General features: G+C 39.1%; 1 protein-coding gene across 3 annotated transcripts in view; it reads right to left on the reverse strand.

Annotated features, from left to right (window-relative positions):
• Nucleotides 1–452: 452 nt before the first annotated feature.
• The window catches only part of SLAIN1 (SLAIN motif family member 1), a 54,402-nt gene continuing 32,469 nt past the window's right edge, over nucleotides 453–22,385 (reverse strand). For 2 of the 3 annotated variants that reach the window (XM_053563703.1, XM_053563704.1), the window contains 5 exons: nucleotides 14,950–15,099; nucleotides 12,631–12,972; nucleotides 7,333–7,488; nucleotides 3,156–3,438; nucleotides 453–1,540 (listed from right to left, as the gene is read on the reverse strand). In XM_053563703.1, the coding sequence (XP_053419678.1) occupies nucleotides 1,465–1,540; nucleotides 3,156–3,438; nucleotides 7,333–7,488; nucleotides 12,631–12,972; nucleotides 14,950–15,099 (1,007 nt within the window). In that variant the 3' untranslated portion in view covers nucleotides 453–1,464. Of the gene's footprint in view, nucleotides 1,541–3,155; nucleotides 3,439–7,332; nucleotides 7,489–12,630; nucleotides 12,973–14,949; nucleotides 15,100–16,238; nucleotides 16,389–22,385 lie in introns of all 3 variants that reach the window. The other variant, XM_053563702.1, reaches the window with a different exon arrangement.

Raw genomic sequence — 22,385 nt, forward strand, 5'->3', positions numbered from 1 at the left:
AATCTCACATTTCTTCTCAGAGTCTTTGACAAAAGAAAAATAATTTTTGCAGTCTAAGTCTACCTGCTTGAGGTATAAATGGTAGTCTAAGTCCACCCTCTTTGGTAGTGTAAGTCTACCTGCTTGAGGTATAAATACCCGGTACAAAACAGACTTGGTAGTCTAAGTCTACCTGCTTGAGGTGAAAATGGTAGTCTAGGTCCACCCTCTTTGGTAGTCTAAGTCTACCTGCTTGAGGTATAAATGGTAGTCTAAGTCTACCTTCTTGAGGTGTAAATGGTAGTCTAAGTCTACCTGCTTGGTAGTCTAAGTCTACCTTCTTGAGGTGTAAATGGTAGTCTAAGTCTACCTGTTTGAGGTATAAATGCCCAGTAAAAAACATAGCAACAACCACCATTTTCACAATAGTAGTGAAATACTCTTCATGCTGCACATTCAGGCATGACCTGATATTGCTGAAATAGAGTCTTTATTTCTGAACATTCCAAAACAGCAGTGTACACAGTAACAAATATTAAGTCATAGGCCATAAGAAAGCATTCATTAGTGCAAATGGGTTTTGTAAAAGGTCTATCAAAAAGATTTATTTGCTTTAAAATGCATTCATTTCCAGAAGCATTGTTAATAAAACATTACATTTTCATCCTTTGTAGTAAAGTATTGAAAATTTAATTGTGGTACAGTAGCAAACATTGCAGGTATTAAGTGCAATGAGCTGGGGATGCCATTATAAATATGAAACCCATGTGTGACAATAAATTAACAACGAAAAAGACAAGACCGTTTAACTCTGCTGTCTGGCTGTCTCCTCCCAATGCTTCAGATTATGTTGTGCTCATTCAACACAAAGTTATGTCTTTCAAATTGTATGATGAATTTTTTTGCTGATATATCCCTAGAGCTAAAAAAATAGTACCTTACCACAAAAATATTTTTATGGCACAAAATTTAAGTTGTTCCATAGTGGTTCACATAGGTGTAAAAAGAAATAGGCACAAAAAATAAAATTCCTGTAAACTATAAAAAAGTAAATTTCAAAGCATACATTATAGAACCTAGTTGTAAATATGCATGTATTAAAATACACAACAGATAATGGAAAGATGTTTAGAACACGTAAGTAAATTGAACAAGTTACTTTAAAAAAAACTCATATGGCAAAGCATTATTGATACATCTCAATTCTCTCAAAAAGTATTCAGGTACAGAGCAGTTCTACAAAAACGTCCTAGATCTAAGTGTCACAATACTGCAACCATGGATTTGAGAATGTTGCAGTATCTCAGGCAAATATTTAAGTGCAATTATTAGTCTCTGGTGACTGGTCCATTGAAAAACAATGCAGTAAATATATTAAAATGCAAAAGGGAAAGAATATCCCAACATCCACTGTTACCCAGCCAGCTGGGTAACACAACCCTCATTTTCACTTCTTTCCCATTCTTCAGGGTAAATAAAACTGCATCAGTAGCAACCATCTCTCCAATTTCCATCCCTCAGAGTGCTGAGTGAAGACAGAGGCTTTGGAGGCTGGAGAAAACTACAAAGAGACGGAAACAAAAGAAAGATTGTTAACAATCCCATGAGTTGCATCACTTACTCTGATCTACTCTCTCACCAATGCTCCTCTTCTCCAGAAATGACAAGCTATTGGCACCATCCAAAGCACAGCCTGGGTCTCACACCTGTGGCCCTCATGACATGCCCTCCCACAGAAGCCCCAGTTGAAGGCACAGTGCCATCCACGCATGTTGTATGCCCACAAGCAAATTAGCAACATAAATAAAAATGATCAATATCCTTAGTGTATCACAAATATTTTAAATTCAGAAAGAACAAGAAACTAGGATGATGGTCTAAAAACAAAAATGTTTACTTTATTGAATACAAACAGCAAATAAACATGAAGAAATGTTTAACCTTTCTAACAATTGACAATGTGCCTGTCACATTGGCAGAGCACTTAAAAAAAATGGTAATATCCAGCATTTGCTTTAGTTTGGGGAAACAGACCCTCTCATATACTCTGGCAGCGACCATCTTTCAGGTAGTTTAGTTTAGAGACGTATATCCAGGGATGAATGGAAGGCCTACAATACAACCAACACGCATCAAATAATGCGATTCTGATCTGCATGGACATGACAATATGGCTCTGCATTTACTAAGCAGAAGCAGCCAGAATTTACTGAACAAACACGTAGCAGAAGGATTTCCAGCTGGGTAGTAGGATTATAGGGACACTTTTATTTTGTTTCATTTTTCAATAATTTGTTTTTAATCTGAGCACCTATTACTTCTAATCAGCAAACAAAAACTATTTAGCTATACATAACTACAGAAAGAAATTACTTGTTTCCACATCCCTTTCAAACTTTTACTATAGTTCCCTCCCTCTCTTTCTTCATATCCTAATTTCTTACAAGAGTTTTATTTGTTCTCTCCTTTTTTCTCATCTTCCGATCTCTCTGCAACCCAGTATTATAGACTTTCCTCTCTTTTTATTAAACTAGAAAACACTCCAGGATATCCCATTCAAGAAGGGTATGCCATGACCAGGGGCTAGTCTAAAATGTTCTCTGCGTATGATCTGGAATTCTTAAGATCGGAAAAGAAATTCTACCTGGACCCAACAGAATTTACAAACGTAAGTAGATAAAGCCCCAGCTGAGTATCACACTAAGATCCTTTTCAAATCATGAGTTTGGTGTATGCACATGTGCCTAACACATTTTTCTACATTTTGATTAAAAGTGACTGATTCAACACATATTTGAGATCCTACCCTGTAACGGCATAATTCTTGGCACTAGGAATACATAGCAGTGAACTAAAGAATCAACTATCCCTGCAGCTGTCATCGGAGAAAAGGCATGAAGAAGGCAGGGAACATCCAAATAATTTGGGAACAGAACACTTACCTGGCAAAAGCAAACAGTTCATCACGAGTGATGTGATGAGGGGTATGGGAAGATGATGCGATCAGACAAAATGGGATAGACTATCCAGGGACTTCTGTCCCTTTATGGACAGCCAGGCCATAAAGGACAGTGACCTGGTAAGGTTAAACGGAGCCAAAGGAAAAGTCGGGATAGTTTTGGAAGCAGTTTCTAGTTTCAAACTGCAAATGAAGTTATGCAAACAAAGATTCTTACCTTCTAACTGGTTGTGCAATTTTGCTTCGAGGCAGGTTACTCCCGTTTATTGCCAGTGAAGGTCTTGGAAGCGCGCTGCGACCCATTATCCCGGAAGCCGCAGCTTTGTTTGGTGTAGGGATTCCTGTGCTGGAATGCAACTGTAAGCCATTGGATAAAGGCAAATTACTGCTGCCTTGAACGGTTGGACTCACGTAGGCTGTGGCTTTCAGAGGCTGTCGGACAGACACTGGGAAATGTCCCACGCTGTGGACTCTGTGCTGCAGCTGTCCTGGTGACGGAACTGGAAGAGAACGTGGCATTCATGTGAGGAAACTTCTATTGCCATCCGGCTTAGAGAATGCGCGTCACACGCAGCAGAGCCTATACTGCCTACGAGCACAAGGTACGGAGGAAACGGGCCTGTACTGCCTACGAGGAAATGCAGCTTCCAGAAAGCATTTCACAGCAGAAAATCCTAATCCTAGAGGGGAGTCTCCTAGTCTGTCAATCAGCAACATCCTGGAGTGCCTGACTACACACAGAAGCCAGTGCAAAGAACGGCCTCTCTTCCTTCAGCCAAGTTGATACTCTGTGTTCTTACAAGGCAAATTCTTCCTTGGTTGCTTGGAAAACATTAGGATTTCTGGATGGTTGCTCCAAGGACAGTTTCATGAAAAATGAAACAAGAGGACACTTTAATAGTTTTAATTCTAGAAAAGAAGACAGAAGCGGTATCTGTAGGTACAGTTTATTACAGATATTAACATATTCCTTAATAACATTTATTATGACATTTACCTACTCACTGGGTTGCTACGAAGATTAAATAAATAAATTCACATAAAACCCTAGACTGGTACCCAGCACTCAGTAACCTCTCAACAAGACTAGCTACCATTATCTTTCTATCAGCAGCGAAATCACTGTTTTATAAAAACATAGAAAATCAAATACCTAGGAATAAATTTAACTATAGACATAAAACCTCTATACAAAGTTATGAAATAGTGCTGAGAGGCATTAAAGACCTAAATCAACGAATGTTAAGATTCCCCCGAAACTGATCTACAGATTCATTCAATGAAATTCCTATTACATTTGACATGAAATTAGGAAATTCAGAATTCAGAGTCTTAATGGTCCTATTATCTTTCCTACATTCAAGATAAAAAAAAAAAAAATACCACCCTTGATTTTTAAGAAAAACAGATAAGAGAAACAAGTTTAATCGGCCGAATTCTAATTTTACAAATGAGAAAGCAAAAATCAAGAAGAATACATAACTTCCCTCAAGAATTTATGATTAAGAAAACACCTAAGCCTCCGTCTTTTGTTGAACAGTTCTGCATTAAACAATTTTTTTTTAATCTGGCATTTACTCTAGGATCCATGATAGATATAAAAATGAATAGGATATAGTAAAGATGACTATTAAAATTACGGGAGGAGGGTGGGGTCTTGGTGTGTGTCACACTTTATGGGGGCAAGACATGATTGCAAGAGGGACTTTACCTAACAATTGCAATCAGTGTAACCTGGATTATTGTACCCTCAATGAATCCCCAACAATAAAAAATAATAATAAAATTACTGATATTTTGACCTGAAAATATCAGATATACATAGGTCAACCTAAAATCTACCCACAAAGAGCTAAAAATATAGTAGAATTAAGAGCAGCATTCATAGCCAGAGAGATTATTACTATATAGGTGGTAATGTCATAACCGGGCAAACTGTACAATCTGAATACAGGGACAATCATGCTTCTCCTGATATACCTTGTGCCACCTTTCCAACTTTCTCTGTCCTACCTTTGTGCTTTCCAGAAAAGAAAATGAGCCAGAACCAGAAATCTTCATGATATAAACTCAGAATGTATAAAGAACAGCAGCTGCGAATGTTCAGAAACCAAAGTAAAAGCAGAATCGTACGATTTTAAAACACTACATTGTGACTGACACATTAACTCCTCTTCTCTTTATTTTCTTCATTTGTCTTATGTTTATTAATTGGAATTCTCCTGTTAAGAATTTCCCCTCCTCTCCATTTAATTATTCATTCAATTAAGTATGGACCAACGGATACATGTATTTATTTTAGTCTATCATTTATAATCCATCATTCTAATTTTTTATTCTATAGCTCAAATTGTCCCAGATTTAGCCACTTAGCACTTTGCAATTACAGTCTACTTTATTTTGGCTACTAACACACAGCGAGGTAAAGTTAACAAAAATTTCTAATCATTGCCATATCTGCTGTTGTCAAAACTGTATTTTTCCCATCGTACGCTTACACTATTGATTTTTGTAACTCTACTACAGAATGGTATATTTCTCTCAGTTCAATCTGTCCATTGTTCTAACTTCCTGATATGAAGTTAGCAGAGGTCCTCTCAGTTTCACACCCTTAGCAACGGCACAGCTTGCCTCTGTGTCTTCGCACAAGTTGTTAATTCACATCTTTAACAGGTAGAGCCTTAAGAAAGAACCACATGGCATTCATTCATTCATTTGTTCAAGCAGTCACTGAAAGTGCATTATGTTTGGGCGACACGCCAGATGCTGAGAACAGAAAATCGAACAAACTATGGTCCAAGCCCAGAGGGAGCCTATAACCTAGGAGGGAAGACGAATTATACTAACAGGAAAACATAAAACGCTGAAGGACAGAGGTAAGCACCAGAAACCCAATCCATTCTAGCCTTGCTTGAGGGGTGTTTGGGAGAGTGTGTTAGGTGATCAATGAAGTAAGGAAGACTTTTCAAAGAGCACAGGATTTGTACCATCTCACAAAAGTCACCAGGAGTAAACTGGATGGAGAAGGGGAGAGTGTGTGCCAGGCAGCAAAGAGCAACAAGCGGAGACAGAACAGCACGCTCAAAAGAACCCGGGGCTAGGTTCACATCTCTGCTCTAGCACCTGCAAGGCCTTGGGCAAACCGTTCCTTAAAAATCTGGAACTATTTCCTCATCCACAAAAGGGGAATGAAGATAGAAACTACCTCACAGTTTCTGGCAGAGCCACGTAAGATGATGAATATAAATTAATCAGCACAATCTGTACAGAGTCATGGCTGTCATTTTGTTGTTAGGAACTAAGACATAAAGACACAAAAAACCATCACATGTTGGGGAACTACCACTTGAGACACAAAACCGGGTTGAGGGAGAAGGGCCGCAAACCGCGTAGACATCTGGTTGTTGACTCTGGGCCAGTACAGGTTGAACACACTTTGAGCCTCCCACTATGACCTGTGCCTTCCTCCCAGGGGTCAATGTAAGATCTCACCCCAACAACCCCCACACACAGCATGAGCAGGAAGGGGGGTGGGGAATCTGGAATTACCAAATCCCTGCACAAGGCAAAGACACACAGCACGGGGTCTGACGCTCACTGCGTGGCTCACTGCCAGATGAAGCGTACAGGAAGTGAGCAACAGATTGTGGGGTGAGCTGAAATGGAGCACAAAGAAACCATATTAGGTACGCTAAAACATAACTTCGTCTGGGGAAAAAATGTCACGCACAGGTGAAAAACAGGAAAAAGTAACAGCTAGACAGAGGTAAGCACGCTCTTTCAGAGTAAAGGTATTAGTTATCACTAGAAAGAGGATCTGCAAAGAAAAAAAGATTTTTCTACAATGACTGGATAAATTAATCACCATTTAGTACTTCTACTGCTATCCTTGTGTGTAAAAGTCCACATGCAATTTGCTATTTTAATTGACAACAAAGGCACTGGTAAAAATACTGCTCAACTGTAATGGTGAAATACAAAACAGGGCACAAAATAAGGAGAAAAATCTCCTTTAGAGTGCTTGCAAGTAAAAAAAGAGGAAATAAAACAGAAAGATACTTTCTTAGTGGTGTTCTAAAACTAATTACAAATTACAAAGCATTCATTTTTTGTTTTTTTTGTTTTTGAGATAGAGTCTCACTCAGTAGAGTACCATGGCGTCACAGCTCACAGCAACCTCCAATTCTTGGGCTTAAGCAATTCTCTTGTCTCAGCTTCCCATGTAGCTGGGATGACAGGCACCCACCACAACGCCTGACTATTTTTTGTTGCAGTTGTCATTGTTGTTTAGCTGGCGCAGGCCGGGTTCAAACACACCAGCCTCAGTGTATGTGGCCAGTGCTGTAACCACTGTGCTATGGGTGCCGAGCCATATTAAAACTTTTTATACTTACTACAAGATTGTATTCTTGAAATTCCATTTCCAGCTCCATGCAAGCTTGAGTCGAAACTCTGACTATTTCGCACGGTGACTGGAGAACTAATGTTGCTACTAATGGTGGTTGTACTTGGCATCCGGGCGAGATTAGGCATACTTCTTCGGAGCTTATCTGGAAGAGGAAAGAGTTTTACTAAATTAAAAAAAAAAAAAAAGAAATCACAAAATTTTATGCCAATTAAAACACTAGCTTGCAAAAGTAAATGATAAAAATTATCCTGAGCTAATGAACAAACTGTCAGAGAATTAACCTACAGTGTAGGAAAACATACTCTCCAACCAGAAGGTTCCACCAAAACTGTGTTAGAAGAAAAACAAGTGTTCTATAAAAAGAGATAGGGGGATTAATTATCTCTTTGTTCCTATTCAATAAGTAGATAGATAAAACTGTATTAAATAAGGATTGAAAATAACCCGAAAGCCATTTAAGCTACAAAAAACTACAAGTTACATGTTTATTTTTAAAAACTGGAAGAGTCAAAATTAATACTTACTGAATTTTTTTTGCAAATTCAGTAAGCAAATTAACAAAATTCTAACTTGAGATGTCTTGCAATACCTATTCATCACATCAACATGGCCACATTAACTTCTGGGAAGTTTTAACCCTTCACTATGCCGCTCAATATTTAGAGACTTGGAGAAGACCAAGAAAATACTGTACTTCTCTTTCTTCCTCCTTGCTAAGTACATCTTCTACCACCAAGAGGCAGCAGAGAGTCATACATGTCTCAATGCTGCGGAGATTTTTAAATCAGCCACAAGAGGGCAATGGTAGTACAAGACAGTTTCCAAATACATAAATACACCCCTCTCCCAAACTAAAGTATGTATGTCAGGTCACTAAGCTGAGAAAACAAAGGATGCATTTGAAAACTAAGCCAAAGTCCATTCAAGTACAAAACGGCATTCATTTCTCCCCTTCACACGCTATTCTCCTAATTGCTTAGAACCCAAAACCAAAATAGCCCTGTCCAACAAGTCACCTCCATCGGAAGTCTGGGAGTCTCCTAAGACTCACATTCCCCTTTCACCCTAGACTGCAAGTCCTGTTAATCCCATCTCTTGAAGATTTAATGAGTCTTCCACTCATTAAACCTAGTTCAGCCCTCATTATTACCCACATTTTCACAAAATTCTCTTAATTGGTTTCCATGTACCCTGTCTCATTCCTCCAATCCATCTCTGTACCATAAGCCAGCCAGGCCCACCCTTCCTAGACCACAAGCACATATGTAGTCACCCCCTTGCTGAAACCCATCCAACCTTGATTCCTCTCCCTTTTGTCATCTGAAAGCCCAGTGCCTGAGCACAGCCCAGATAATGACATCAAGACACAAGGGGGTCTGCTACAACCTGCACGCATGCTGGTCCCTCCACCTGCACACCCTTCCCTACTTTGTGGAAGCGACAACAGCACAAAGGAAACAAATATTTATTGTGTATTTACTAAATGCCAGGTACTCTGAGATGCTGGAGAGACTTTAGCATCTGGACCAATGTTTCTCAATCTTTTATTTTCCCGAAGTGTATCTTTGCACTACAAGATAATTTTATCTTTAAGAAAATACACCCCAACACACTAAAGTGCACAAATCAGAACGTTCAAGCTTGTGGTCATTTCCTTTCAAGCTAAATCAGAAAACAAATAGTGTCTGCAAGTGGACCACCCAAGGGACAGTCACTACCTGGTCAACATATGCAGGTTATCAACATAAGGGACTAGGCCTTCTGTACTGATACGTACATGTGTGGTGCATGTCTGATCCTTAAAAATTAGGTCAACTTGAGGTAGTCTAGAAGGTTCTACTGCAAGCTTCTATATTTCTTTTTTAAATTGCTCTTTCACTATTTAGTATAGCAGTTTCTGTACAGAGAAACATTGAAAACTAGTATCATAAACACCTGCACATTTTCTGACTATATTGGTAGTTTCTACTTTGCCATATTCAGTTCATCTCCATTTAATACATGTGTTTCCTCTGCTAAACAATATAAAAGCTGCACTCTCTGGACAATTCAACCCTAAGTGCACATGGACTTCCTAAGCCTAAGAAAGTGCCCCAGAAGCACAATATCGTCACCTTATACAAACAAATTAATTATATCACAATCCATACACAAATTTTCCAAACTTATCAAGAATATTTTTCCCTCTAAACCACAATCCAATCAAGTTTCATGCATTATACTTGATTGTTAGGTCTCTTATCACTGTCAATCTAGACGTATCAGTCTTTAAAACCAATCTTTACTCATATTTAAGCACCAATTCAATTTGAAAAAGCTTTAATCTTGAAATATGTTCTTAAAAGTAGGTCTACCAAGTGTAAATATTTAGGACACCATTTCTCTGGGAGCTAAGCTGTGATCTCCGGCTTGCATCAGACCATCTGGAAATGAGGCACACTTTCCTGTCAAACAACTTGGAATGTCTTAATAACCACTTATACTTTAAAGTTCAAGGAACAAAATCTAATGTTCTAATACTACCTTCACAAGAAATCAGCAATTTAATCTTCAACGACTTAGGTGTAGCAGGAAACTGGAGGACAGACCAAGGAAAGAATTCAAATGAGTTTGTTCACAGTACCGAGACAGCAAGACTCACCACACTATGGAAGAAAAGATTCAGAAATCTTTGGGAATCAAGGAGATGGAGATATTCGGTTACCAACTGGACAGCTGCATCTAGCAAGCTAGTCAATACAGGGTCCGAGGAGGGCCTCACGCTAACAATGACATCGTGTCACAGACAACCCCTGTGCTCTAAATATTACAGGAAAACTGGTAAAGATTCTGTAAGGTTTAGTCAATTTCCGTGGCTAGCGAGTTATTTCAAATATGCTTTTAATTCTATGACTCCCAGAAATATTCCAAGAACTTTTATGAGCCATCTCTTTGAATTTAGGCACTATACGAGCCATGGAAGCAGTTAATGTATTTACAGTTCTAGTTTATTTTCAATTATTTCAAAATAGACTCAATGATTCAATAATTATTTTTATCTATTTATCTATCTATCTATATGCATATATATTTTGGGGTTTTTTTAAGACAGAGTCTCACTTTGTCATCCTCTATAGAGTGCCTGGTGTCACAGCTCACAGCAACCTCAAACTCTTGGGCTCAAGCGATTCTCTTGTCTCAGCCTCCCAAGTAGCTGGGACTACAGGTACCCACCACAATGCCTGGCTATTTGTTGTTGTTGTTGCTTGTTTGTTTAGCAGGCCCAGGCTGGGTTCGAATCCACCAGCCCTGGTGTATGTGGCCGGCGCCCTAACCACTGAGCAGCTATGGATGCTGAGCCTCCTGTTATCATTTTGATAATTAAAAGATATTTGATACATTATATTCAAAGTTAACACTCTTATTTCACAATTTTGTCCAAATAATTTTCTATGGTAACAAATGCAGGCTCAGACATCTGAACCATATGTTCATTCACAAAAGTTTAGGAAGAGGGTGGGAGGAGACAACCTTTATTCAGCATATCCACTTCCGGCAATGGAAGAGTCTTCACTACATTTATTCCTTATAACATATTTAGGTTGAAAGAAGATGTACCAGATGGTTTGGTGGGAAATTATGCCTAAGTTTTCTAAAAGATATTATCTTGACAGTTCACATTTTATAGTTAGGGAAGCTAAAGCTCAGCGACTTGAGAAACGGCTCAAGTGGTCAGAAAGGGCTGGCACCATGTCTGCTGGGCCTCAGAGCCTGTGCTCAAACATTAAACTAATCAGTCACAAGTCGCAACCAGAAAATGGCCTTTGTATTCCATTTTTCTTTTTGTTTCAAAAAGCAGACCTTATAGGAAAAATAAAACTACCACCAAGGAACCTAAACTGTGGTGTAGCTCCATTTTCCTATGAGGAATATCAAAGCACAGGTTTCCAGGAAACCTGACTCTTTTTCAAATGGCCTTTGCTGAAAGGGGATATCACTTTTGTAAGGTGCAACATTGTAGTGGAGGAAATTGATCCCATTGAAAGTACTAATTAAGATGCAGAACTAGCATCTGCTTGACAATTTGACTACAATGTTCTAAAACACGAGTAACAAAACCTTTAGAGAAACAACTCTAGATATCCTATCAATTTTAGGATGACACTATGACTTCAACTAAGCACATGGGATAGTCCGTCTTTCTGATGTCATGAGCTTTAATATACTAGTCACTGTGACTTTTTTTAACTGCCACCCTTTTTAACTTGAAATTTCAGATGGTATAAGTTTATGAAAATAAAATTTAAAATATTTTCAAATGATCTCTTAGCATGAATGATGGAAGTAACAGAGGAAGGTAAGTTAAAAACTAAAAACTAAATGGTATCAGTTCATCACTAATACAATTTGTATCTGGCCTAACAATATTTTTAAATACAGTTTTATCACTTCGGAGCCCACCTTTGAGAAAGGGTGCTATATAATAATTAAAAGCTATAACTACATAATTAGGAATCATTTTTAAGTAGTTTGTTTCTCTATAATACATGGAGTTTGTATGTGAAGGTCTGGCCGATCCTCAGTACAAGAACACAACATGTCTGTTTTCCCCATAGTTCTTGGAAATCAGGGAGTCTAACTCCTGGGAATGAGGGAGAAAGATAAATGATGAAAACAGAAAAAAATATGATAGAGGCTAACACAAACTCCAACCCACTATGCTGACATTAGAATGCATCAACTTCCCAGTATCATGCCAGATATCAGCCTCCATGTTCCTACTTTTACATAGATCTTAATTCCAGATATCAATAAATAGAAGGAAAGACACATCTCAAACTTCCCTAAATCTGGATGTCCAAGAACAGTGTCCACCCCAAGTGTCACTGTCCACGCTTACCACCACCATGCTAGGAATAGGCAGTAAGAGGCTGAGGCTGCGCAAAGATCAGAACACACAACTCAGAGCCTCGACTCCACGAGGCTGGAGCGCGAATTCCTCCACCTGTATGACCCTGCCCATCCTGCAGCTCTACCAGCTACGACATAAAGAAGATCCACATTTTTAATGATTTCTGAATCAGGTACGTCATGAACGTTTTCATGAAGCTATAAATCTGGGACCTGTCATCAGTAGCTGGTCAATTACAGATGCAAATTCAGTCCAAACCAACAAGGTCTTGAAGATGAACGTAAGAAATCTGGAAAACATTTACCAATGACTTTTATGCTGATTTCAAGCCATTTTTTACCCACATTGTCAAAGAATAAAGCACATCAAATACCACGGAGGAACAGGACCTACCTCCGCTAGTCCTATTTGGTTGCTGATCTGGAGTTTGGGCTTGAGGCGAATAATACTGTTGCTGCTGGTAATTATTTGAAGGAAAATACTGGGAACTGGGGCTCCTCCTGCACTCCCGAATGCTGGAGAAAGTCTGTGAGTGGGGAATTCCTCTTTGGAAAGGTGAACATCTTGGAAGGCGGGGCTGAGGTGGTGGCAAATGATCGAATTCTTCCTCATCCTCCAAACTGTATCGGTCATATTCTTGATCACTACATGTCCCTTTTTTCCCAGAACTCAAGGACACGCTAGAACTGTGTCTTGACACAGACGCAGAAGTAGAAGCGTAATCTTGCCTGAGACCTGTACAGTAAAAACAAACATGATTCGTACGTGGTATGTCAATCTAGTTAACATTAAATTATAATTAATCAAATATTAGACAAAAAAATCTGTGCCAAATTATGCAAATAGGACTCATTATCCTGTTCTTGATGATCCCAAGAATACAAACACATTTACCTACCAACAGATATCTAATGTGAGGCAATTCTGTTTTGCTAAAAGATTATCCTGATTCCAGCAAAGATTAAATATGCCTCCTATATAGCTCATAATCAGTATCTATCAATTTCCCCAAAGGATCACTTTCAAGTCAAGCAGTACACTAGAACCTCTGAAAGCTGACCACCCAAGGGACTGTAACAAACTGGTCAACATACAGAGGTGGTCAGCACAAGGAACCAGGCCTACTGTACTGATACATACATGTGGTGCACGTCTGGTCTAGGAAAATTAGAAAGTGATCAGTGTAGGGACGTAGTCAGCTGTGGAGGTTCTACAGTGTGGAGGAAGAGAAGTTTGCTATGTTTTAGAACAATGAAAATCACCCAATGCCTGCCCCCATAGAAAGATAGTCTGCTCCCACTCACAACTTTCAAAGTCAAAGGGAAAGTTGAAAATCCAAGGTACAAATATTTTCTTAGAAGGTCATCTCTCCTTTGTTCTTCTCTGTTACTAACCTTATCTCTTTCAAAGCATAGTGACACTTCAATAATGTTAGACCATTCTAAAGGGCATCCATCTAAAAATAGTGAAACTGCAAGTTTCTTGCTTTTAACTCATGGCCAATGCCACCAATTATTTTTAAGTTGTCTATTTCTGACTACTTACCTTCTGAAACTGACATCCAATCTTGTAGCCATGTATTTTTAGAAAGAGTCTTTAAATTTTCTGTTACTAAAAAATGATATAAAATAATCACTCTTCCCCTCCAAATGTACCTTAGTAAACCCTGTGTAGGCATTACCATATTTCTCATAGCAGCCTTGACTAATTCTGAAAGCAAGAGGCAGCAAACTGTTATGCTTAAATGATACTTGGTTATTTCTACTTATGTTGGCCCAAAAAGATAACTGCAAAACAAGCTCAGTCTGGTCCTGTGATCTGCATCTTATGGTGCCTTTTGATACCATTAATGCCGCTGAAGTGGTTTACTCGGGATTATTTGTTGTAATTTGGTGTAACTTTATTACAGAACCCCTGATAAACAGTCTCATTTTCATTCATCTTCACTTCCACAACAGTTTACCCTGAGAAGCGTATCAATGAATTTCAACTGAATTTTTGCCATGACTCTAGACTCACATGCAGTGACAGATCCACCATCACAGTCAAAACACTGAACAGTTCCACTGCCACAAGAATCCCTTTACAACCATACCCACATCCCTCCCAAGACCCCATGCAGGCCCCTAAGCCCCAACTACCACTAATCTGTCCTCCATCTCTAAAATTTTGCCATCTTAAAGTGTTACAAAAATGGAATTATACAGAATGCCCTCTCTTGCAGTCACTGTTCCCCCTTAACACGATTTTGCATGCAAGATACTGTGCACTGGGAGTCTGTCCCTTTCTATTGCTGAGCAGGACTCTGTGGCATGGACGTACCACAGCTGTTCTAACCGCTCACCTACTAAAGGACATTTAAGCTAATTCCAGCTTTTGGCTGTTAGGAATAAAGCTAGTAAGAAGACATTCATTTATAGGTTTGTGTGTGAACACCAACTTCCATTGCTCTGGGATGACAGCCCAAGGGTACAGTTTGCTGGGCCAAATGGAAGGTGCATGTTTAGTTTTCTAGGAAACCGCCAACCCATTTCCATGGTGGAAGTACCAGCGATGTCTATCAGTGTATTTTGATCTGAGTATGCAAGTGCTCCACTTACCAAATGGGACAGTATGAGAGAAAGAATCTAATTCTCAGGCCATTATCTAGAGGGAAATGTCTAAACCTCCTCCCACTTCCCTTATATCCCAAGTTTAAAAGGAAGGACATACTTTCTTCTTGCAGACGAGCCATGATCTGAACGTCAGTGAGGTCCTGCAGCTTGTATCCCATGGAGATAGAATCATCTTCCAATTCTGAAGTACTCAGCTCACTGTCAATAGATGACTGGGGACTGAGAGGGGAGCCCCTGGAAGTGTAACCTACAACACAGAGGATTGTGTACTGTTAGTCTACGGGACTGACATCTACACGGACACGCACACAATGCTTTACCATTTATGTATAAAGCCAGCAATTCTTTCCTCTTTTCACGTCACAAAAATAATGACCAAACACATCACCATTTGATGGGCAGACAAGCACATCTTCCTGTGTTCATAATTCACATATATAAAAACATCTTTCCACAGTGTTTTTCAAATACAACTTTCACAATTAAAGAAATCACTTGCACTGTATACTGCAAATTTTGTTAGGGAGGGCGATTTCATGTTCTGTGTTTCAGATCACAATAAAAATTCACTACTGCTAAATCATAGCCCCGTTAGTGTTTATGTAAAGGCGTATCATAGGAATACGCATTCAGCTACCCTTTTAATTAATAAGAAGACATACTTGTTTCTGGTGGTAAATGATTATATATTTTAATATTAAAATTTAACCTGGTCCATTCTTTATGGAGTACAAGCAACAGTACTATAAACAGGTAAGAATAATATTAAGAGAGACATACACATTCACAAAACATACACAGTCTTCATAATTCAGATAAGCAAAGGCTCACGTACAGCACCCACATAAGTAAAAAAGCAATGACTTGAGATAAAAGAACCAAAGAAGAAATAGAAGGAAGCTGTAGGAATAGAATCACAGCAGTGCTGACACAAAAAAGGGTAATGGTGAGATCGTCATCTCATAAAAATCTACTCTATTTTTCCTACATAGTCCTAGCTTAATACTAAAAAAAGAAAAAAAAAAAGCTTCCAGGAAAATTAAAACATTGAAAAAACAAGACATAAAGGTTTACAATCATAAGTTTTAGTAAAAACTACTTACTTTGTATTAGACATTTAATTTTAAAGGCACATTAGACCCTTGAGAATACGTGACTGCACACATATGCCTCTGCTGAAGAGGGGAGACTCCACACCACTGAGAACAGCCCATCGGGGTGCCAGAGTGCACATCAGGGCTACGCCTTTCTGTACCCAAAGTAAGTGCAGCACAAACTCTCCAGGACATGATCTCCCTCTCACTTGACAGTGAAAGATGGATAGTTACACTGTGTTTAGTGACTGAATTACAAAGCGAGCAGCTAGTCAAGAAGTTGAAATATTACCTGTTTTTTCAGGTGTTAGTATTGCTTTATTTGAGGTTTTAGAGAAGCTGGGGGTATTAATGCCATTGCTATAAGGGCTGAGTCTTGCAACAGGACTATAAGGAAAAGCCAGTGAGGCAGTTGAAGAGAAGAGACTCCGCCATCGGCTCGCTGTCACAGAAGCAGAAAATAGCAGCAGTTAGCTATACAGGAGCAGACACGATTCGTCGGAAGGAGAAAGTAAGAAATTTAAAAAAAACGAACAAAGCAATATGTCATAAGACTATCTTAACCGACTTCCATTTATCTAAAGAAAAAATGTACAAAAATAAGCAATTTGCGAATTAGGAACCTATTTATGCATCCATTTAAAAAGTAGTAAACCAATCTCACTTTAAAGCCAACATGTCTATAAAACTGAAAATTTATTTTTTCTTTATTCATCAGAAATGTTTTCCATTATCTATTTCTAAACAAGAATTCAGTGTCTCGTAATAATGTAAAAGAAGACTATCACCAAAACAAAAACTCTTTTAAGTTTTAGAAATCATGGGAAATGTTCTTAATATTAATAATTCACAATTCTATGTTTTTCTAACATTAGTTATCAATGCATTTAATATCTGAAAATGTCGATCAAAAAATCAGTTATGGAAACCTGCTCTAGGATTATGGGAGAAACTTAAAATGACTGTTGTGTTTCCAAATGGACTTGAGTTCAAAAAAGGTTTATGGAAAAGTAGTCTACAAAATAACAGAAGGGTTTCTACACCAAAACTTAATGATGATCATTTTAGATAGCAGGTGTAGAGACTATTAGCAATCACTTGAATTTTTTTTTTTTAATTCTAAATTTTCTGCGTTGAACACACATTATCTTTTATATAACTTTTAAAGGTAGGAAAATTATTACTTTTATACTGTTTCTGTATTAAATCAAAATATGGAACAAAAAGGAATTATACCTGCCATTACCAGATGATCTAATTCTTTGTTTTTGTTTTTTTTTTGTAGAGACAGAGTCTTACTTTACCACCTTCAGTAGAGTGCCATGACGTCATAGGACTCACAACAACCTCCAGCTCTTGGGCTTCTGCAATTCTCCTGCCTCAGGCTCCCGAGCAGCTGGGACTACAGGCGCCCACCAGAATGCCCGGCTATTTTTTGGTTGCAGTTCAGCCGGGGCTGGGTTCGAACCCGCCACCCTCGGTATATGGGGCCGGCGCCCTACTCACTGAGCCACAGGTGCCACCCCAGATGATCTAATTCTTACATTACTTTACCTGGCCTAACTTTAATGTACTTCTCCCCTCCAAAATTACCACCCCTTTGTCATTTCTACGCTCTTGGGATTACAAAAAAGACCCCAAATCACAAAAACTTAAGTCACACCAAACCTCATTTACTCTCTTTCATGAGGTACAAATCACTGTGTTAGCCAAAATCTACTTCTCTGAGAAGCCATCATTTACATCTGTATCAATCAGAACAGAAGAAAATATATAAAAAATAAAAATTAGGTCAAATTTTACATTAAGCAATAACTTGGCTTATACTTGCTGGAAAGTTGATAAAACTTTCAAAAGCAAGCATAAAAAGGACCACTTTGAAATGCAATCCCCAGAGAGCTTCTAATGAGCAACACTAATGAGCAGCTGAACAGCTAAAAATTGCTTTAAAATGGGCAGTGGGATGGAGAGGAAGAAACTGTGAGATGTGGATGGTCAAGAAAACAATCAGTTCCAAAACTCGGATTCTTAAGATCCTTGAAAAGTATCATCAGGGTTATTTAAAAGAAAAAAATGTTTCCCTTTGCTTCAGTAAGAATTCTTCAGGGCCATCACATTCATTCCATCACATGAAAAAATATCTTTTCCTTATGTAGGTAGAAGAACTGGGCAAAGAAACTTCATTCACAGAATTCTCTGCTTTCAGAATCCACGTCTCATGCCAGGGACGCTGCCGCAAAGCCCAGTTTCCAGTTGACACCACACACAGCGGTCACTTATCCAAATTCTAATTTACTGTCGTTAAGCAGCTCTTCCAACCTGAGCCAAAGCACAGACAGGCGCCCCCAGCTCCTTCACGTCTATGCAGGTGAACTTGATCCCCAAACACATTACAGAACAGATATTAATAGTGCAGTGCACCCTGACATGGGGTACTGTTCCACATCTTCAATCTCTAGTATTCAAAGTTTCTCATTAAAAATGCTACATGTTTTTTAAAAGATCAATAGTTCTTTGTGACTGCTAACTTGCTTAACAGATGATGTTATTTTATACCAGTTTGATGGCTCACCAGGCAAATTACAGTGACTGTGTGTTCTCACCCACAGATGCAGGCGACAACACATTACAAGTAAACAGCATTCATTACTCCGCACAATAACTGCTGTGACCCAGCCTCCCCGCACAATGACACAGTTATTGTGGCTATGACAGCAAGATCCCAGCTAAGAACACAATTATCATCTATTGCAAGAAAGAATGCTCAACATTGTTCCTTGGCCTTGGCGCTTCTAAGGAGGGAGGAGAGTTATTGTAGGGGCAAGCTGACACACAGTAAGTCTGCATCAGTGCCCAAGGTGGCAGGGGAGGAGGCGAGCGGAGGGGGTCAGAGGCTGGCCCATCCGCGTTATTCCTCACAGCTGAACTGTAAGAGGAAGCATTTTTATAAAGAATATAACAAATAAAAGGAGTTCTTAAAAGGTAATTCTATCTTTTTCAATTATCTCAACAGAATTTTTTTCTCATACTACATATAAAGATGTTAAATTATTTGAAAGGCTCAATGATGGCCAAAATGACTCTAAGAAAGACGGACAATTTTGTCGAAGGAGAAAATGAGTAGTACACTTCTGAACAGCAGTTAGATTCCCCTACACTCCTACTCCAAAGTCCTATCTATAGCAGAAGGGCCTCTCACGCTTGGAGGTAGCAGGGACTATGCATTTTTTTCATTTCACGCCAACCCCTAGAATAGCAGGGAGTTGGCTCCAAACGTAACAGTGCATTGATGAAATCAGCCTAGGAGGCAAGGTTTTCCCTCCCCAGTGCTGTAAGTTAAACTTCCTCCTAGATCACCTGTGTAGGGTCTCTGCAGTTCTGCTACAACTTTCTTAACAAGACATCTGCCACCCCTCACCAGATCACTGCAACCTGCTCCTCAGTAACATTCCAGCTACCAACCACCCTCAGCAAGCCCATTCCAAATGTCCCTACCAACGAGTAGGAGATGATGAGTAGTAAACTTCTGAACAACAATTAGATTCCCCTACACTCCTACTCCAAAGTCCTATCTATAGGAGAAGGGCCTCTTAGTCATGCTGTTTTAAGTGTTATACTCGTCCATAAAAGCACTGCAGTGGCTTTTCATCAAATACAAGATCTCAGAGGGACTTCACATCATGTCGCCACTGCCTGTAGACTGCCAGTTATCTCACGCCCTCCTCTGAATGTTTCTGAAACTACCTTAAGAACATACTCAATGGCTAAACTTTCTATTTTGCCTCCCTTGTCTAATACGCATCTTCAACTAAAATAAACATAATAAAGTACTAAGCTATAAACTGATGAATCATTTTTCTGCAGAAAAAAAAAAAAGTCAAGAGGTTGGCACAGTGGCTCAAGCCCATAATCCTAGCACTCTGGGAGGCCAAGGAGTTCCAGATCAGCCTAAGCCTAAGCAAGAGCAAGACCTTGTCTCTAAAAAAATTTTAAACGAAAAAAAAAAAAAAATAGCCAGGCATTATGGTGGGCGCCTGGAGTCCTAGCTACTTGGGAAACTGAGGCAAGAGAATCGCTTGAGCCCAAGAGTTTGAGGTTACTATGAGCTGTGCTACGACAGCTCTCTACCGAGGGTGACAAAGTGAAACTGTCTCAAAAACAAACAAACTTCATGATATATTATTTTTGGTACATCTTAAAATACCAAAAATATTAGAGCGAGTCATGTCTAATATTTTTATAGACTATTTCTGTATACCATTAAGCAAAGGATGACCATAGTGGGGGAACCCAAAGATAATAAATGCTCCAGTGATGATAATATGAAGAAATCACAAAAAGACAGGTGACAGGATAGATTTTAATAAGGACCTACATTTTCCACACTGAAAATTATTCAGCTGACAACAAAAAGTTCCTGGAAACAATGACATTCCTGCCATTCCTTAATCATCTTTGCCTAGACTCACAGTAAGTACAATAAATACTCGATTTTTTATTAAATATACATGTCTCCACACATAAGAAAAAAATGAAATTTAAGTAATAAGACAATTTACACTGAAAATAATCTAATTAGGGGGCGGCACCTGTGGCTCAAAGGAGTAGGGCGCTGGCCCCATATGCAGCAGGTGGCGGGTTCAAACCCAGCCCTGGCCAAAAACGGCAAAAAAAGAAAGAAAGAAAATGATCTAATTAAAAGCTTAGTGATAATTCTCAAAAGATTAGTACTGCCTTAAACTAAAATAGTTCAAAAATGCAGCAACACTATAACGTATTCTGGAAACAACCACTTTCACTTTCCTCTCACTATAGAAACAGTTCGGTACCTAATAAAACATTTGACAGAAAATCCGCAACCAAAGCTGTATGTGGTCAAAGTTTTAGCAATAGTTTGGCTAGTAGATCCTTATTTACTTCAAGCCATCCTACTGTTCCCACCTTGACATCTAAATTGGACATTACTTTGTCCAATTTTTTAAATTTAAAATAACTATAATTTAGTGTGTCTTTGAAAACAAGGGTTAGTCTAATTTGATATTTTTAACCAGCTAGAGGTTCAGTTAAGAAATACACCCATAGAAAACGTCATTCATGTTTTCTAACAACTGCTAAGTTGAACTTCATGTGTATCAGTCCTCTGGGTTGCTGCTAAATGATTTTATATTACTGACTAGTATGTGGACTGCGGTAACCGACACATCAAAATCAGTAACACAGGAGTCACCGTCTCAGGTGAGCCGGCTCCCACAGTGCTCCATGGCACAGTTAAAACCAAGGATTATGCCAAGCACACTCCTTGATAGTAAACCATGCAAGAAGGTAACAAATCTTCCCTGAAATCTGAAATGCTACCATGTTTTAAAATCAAATCAAGACACAGTTACAAAACAGTTGCCACTGTGCTTAGCGGTACTGCGGACACTCTGCCAATCAGGAGGCATCTGAGCTGGGCGAGGAAGCCCTGCAGGGTGCTGCCTTTACTTTTTCTATCTGCTTCTCATAGTAGGGCCAGATTTGTCATCAGGGAGGAAGTTCTCCTAGGATGCAAGCCCCTATCTTCTCTTCTCCAATCCTTTTCCTCCTTTCTCCTCTAAGAATAAGCAAAACTGCAGCTTGCAGAGACGTGACTCGCTCTCATTTGCCACATTCCCTTAGTCTCTCACTCAGAGCAGATAATCTAAAACCACTGCGACATGAAGGTACAGATCCTGGCAGTGGGGGTGGGGGAAAAGAAGTCTAAAGCTGCCCTCCACATTTTCTCTTTAGCTTTTAGTAATTCTGATAAAAACTCCTTAACATCAACTTTTAGATGTCTTACTAAAATTCACCCAGACTGATTTCTAATTAAGTCACGATTTTCTACCTCTTTGCTCATAGCTCTCTTCTCAGCTAACCAAATTCATATTCTCTCTCATCACTGCCTAATCCAAGTTCTGCCTTGTGGAGTTTGCCTGTTGTCATTTAATTCTTCATAAACAAAGTCCTGAGTACCATTCAGCTAAAAAAAAAAAAAAAAAGTAGTGCTCCAAAATGATTCAGACAACCAGCATTAGGAAACGATGTCTAGAGTAATTCCTTCCTATAGCATTTACCAAAAAGCGTTCAAGGACTCCAGTGGTCACCTAAATATCTTCTACACAAGCCCGCAGCAGGTCTCTGGCTCCACAGTCACACTAGAGAGTCTGCGTGGCTTCCGCCTCCCACCTGCTCTTCACACGCGTCTGTCTATTCACCTCCACTGCTGTGGGACGGCAGGCCAGATGCCACAGGGATGGAGACGAACAAGATACAGTGATTGCCCTCGTCTTCTTCCCACTCCAGTTTCTAAAGACAGAAAAGCTATTGCAGGAGACAAGGAGTTAGATGGGAAATAATTAGATCTGGGAAGTGCAGTAAAAGTACCATGAAGAAGTACGCTCACGGCAGAGGCAAAGAC

Source organism: Nycticebus coucang, chromosome 15 (assembly GCF_027406575.1).
Source record: "Nycticebus coucang isolate mNycCou1 chromosome 15, mNycCou1.pri, whole genome shotgun sequence".
NCBI classification, from domain to species: domain Eukaryota; kingdom Metazoa; phylum Chordata; class Mammalia; order Primates; family Lorisidae; genus Nycticebus; species Nycticebus coucang.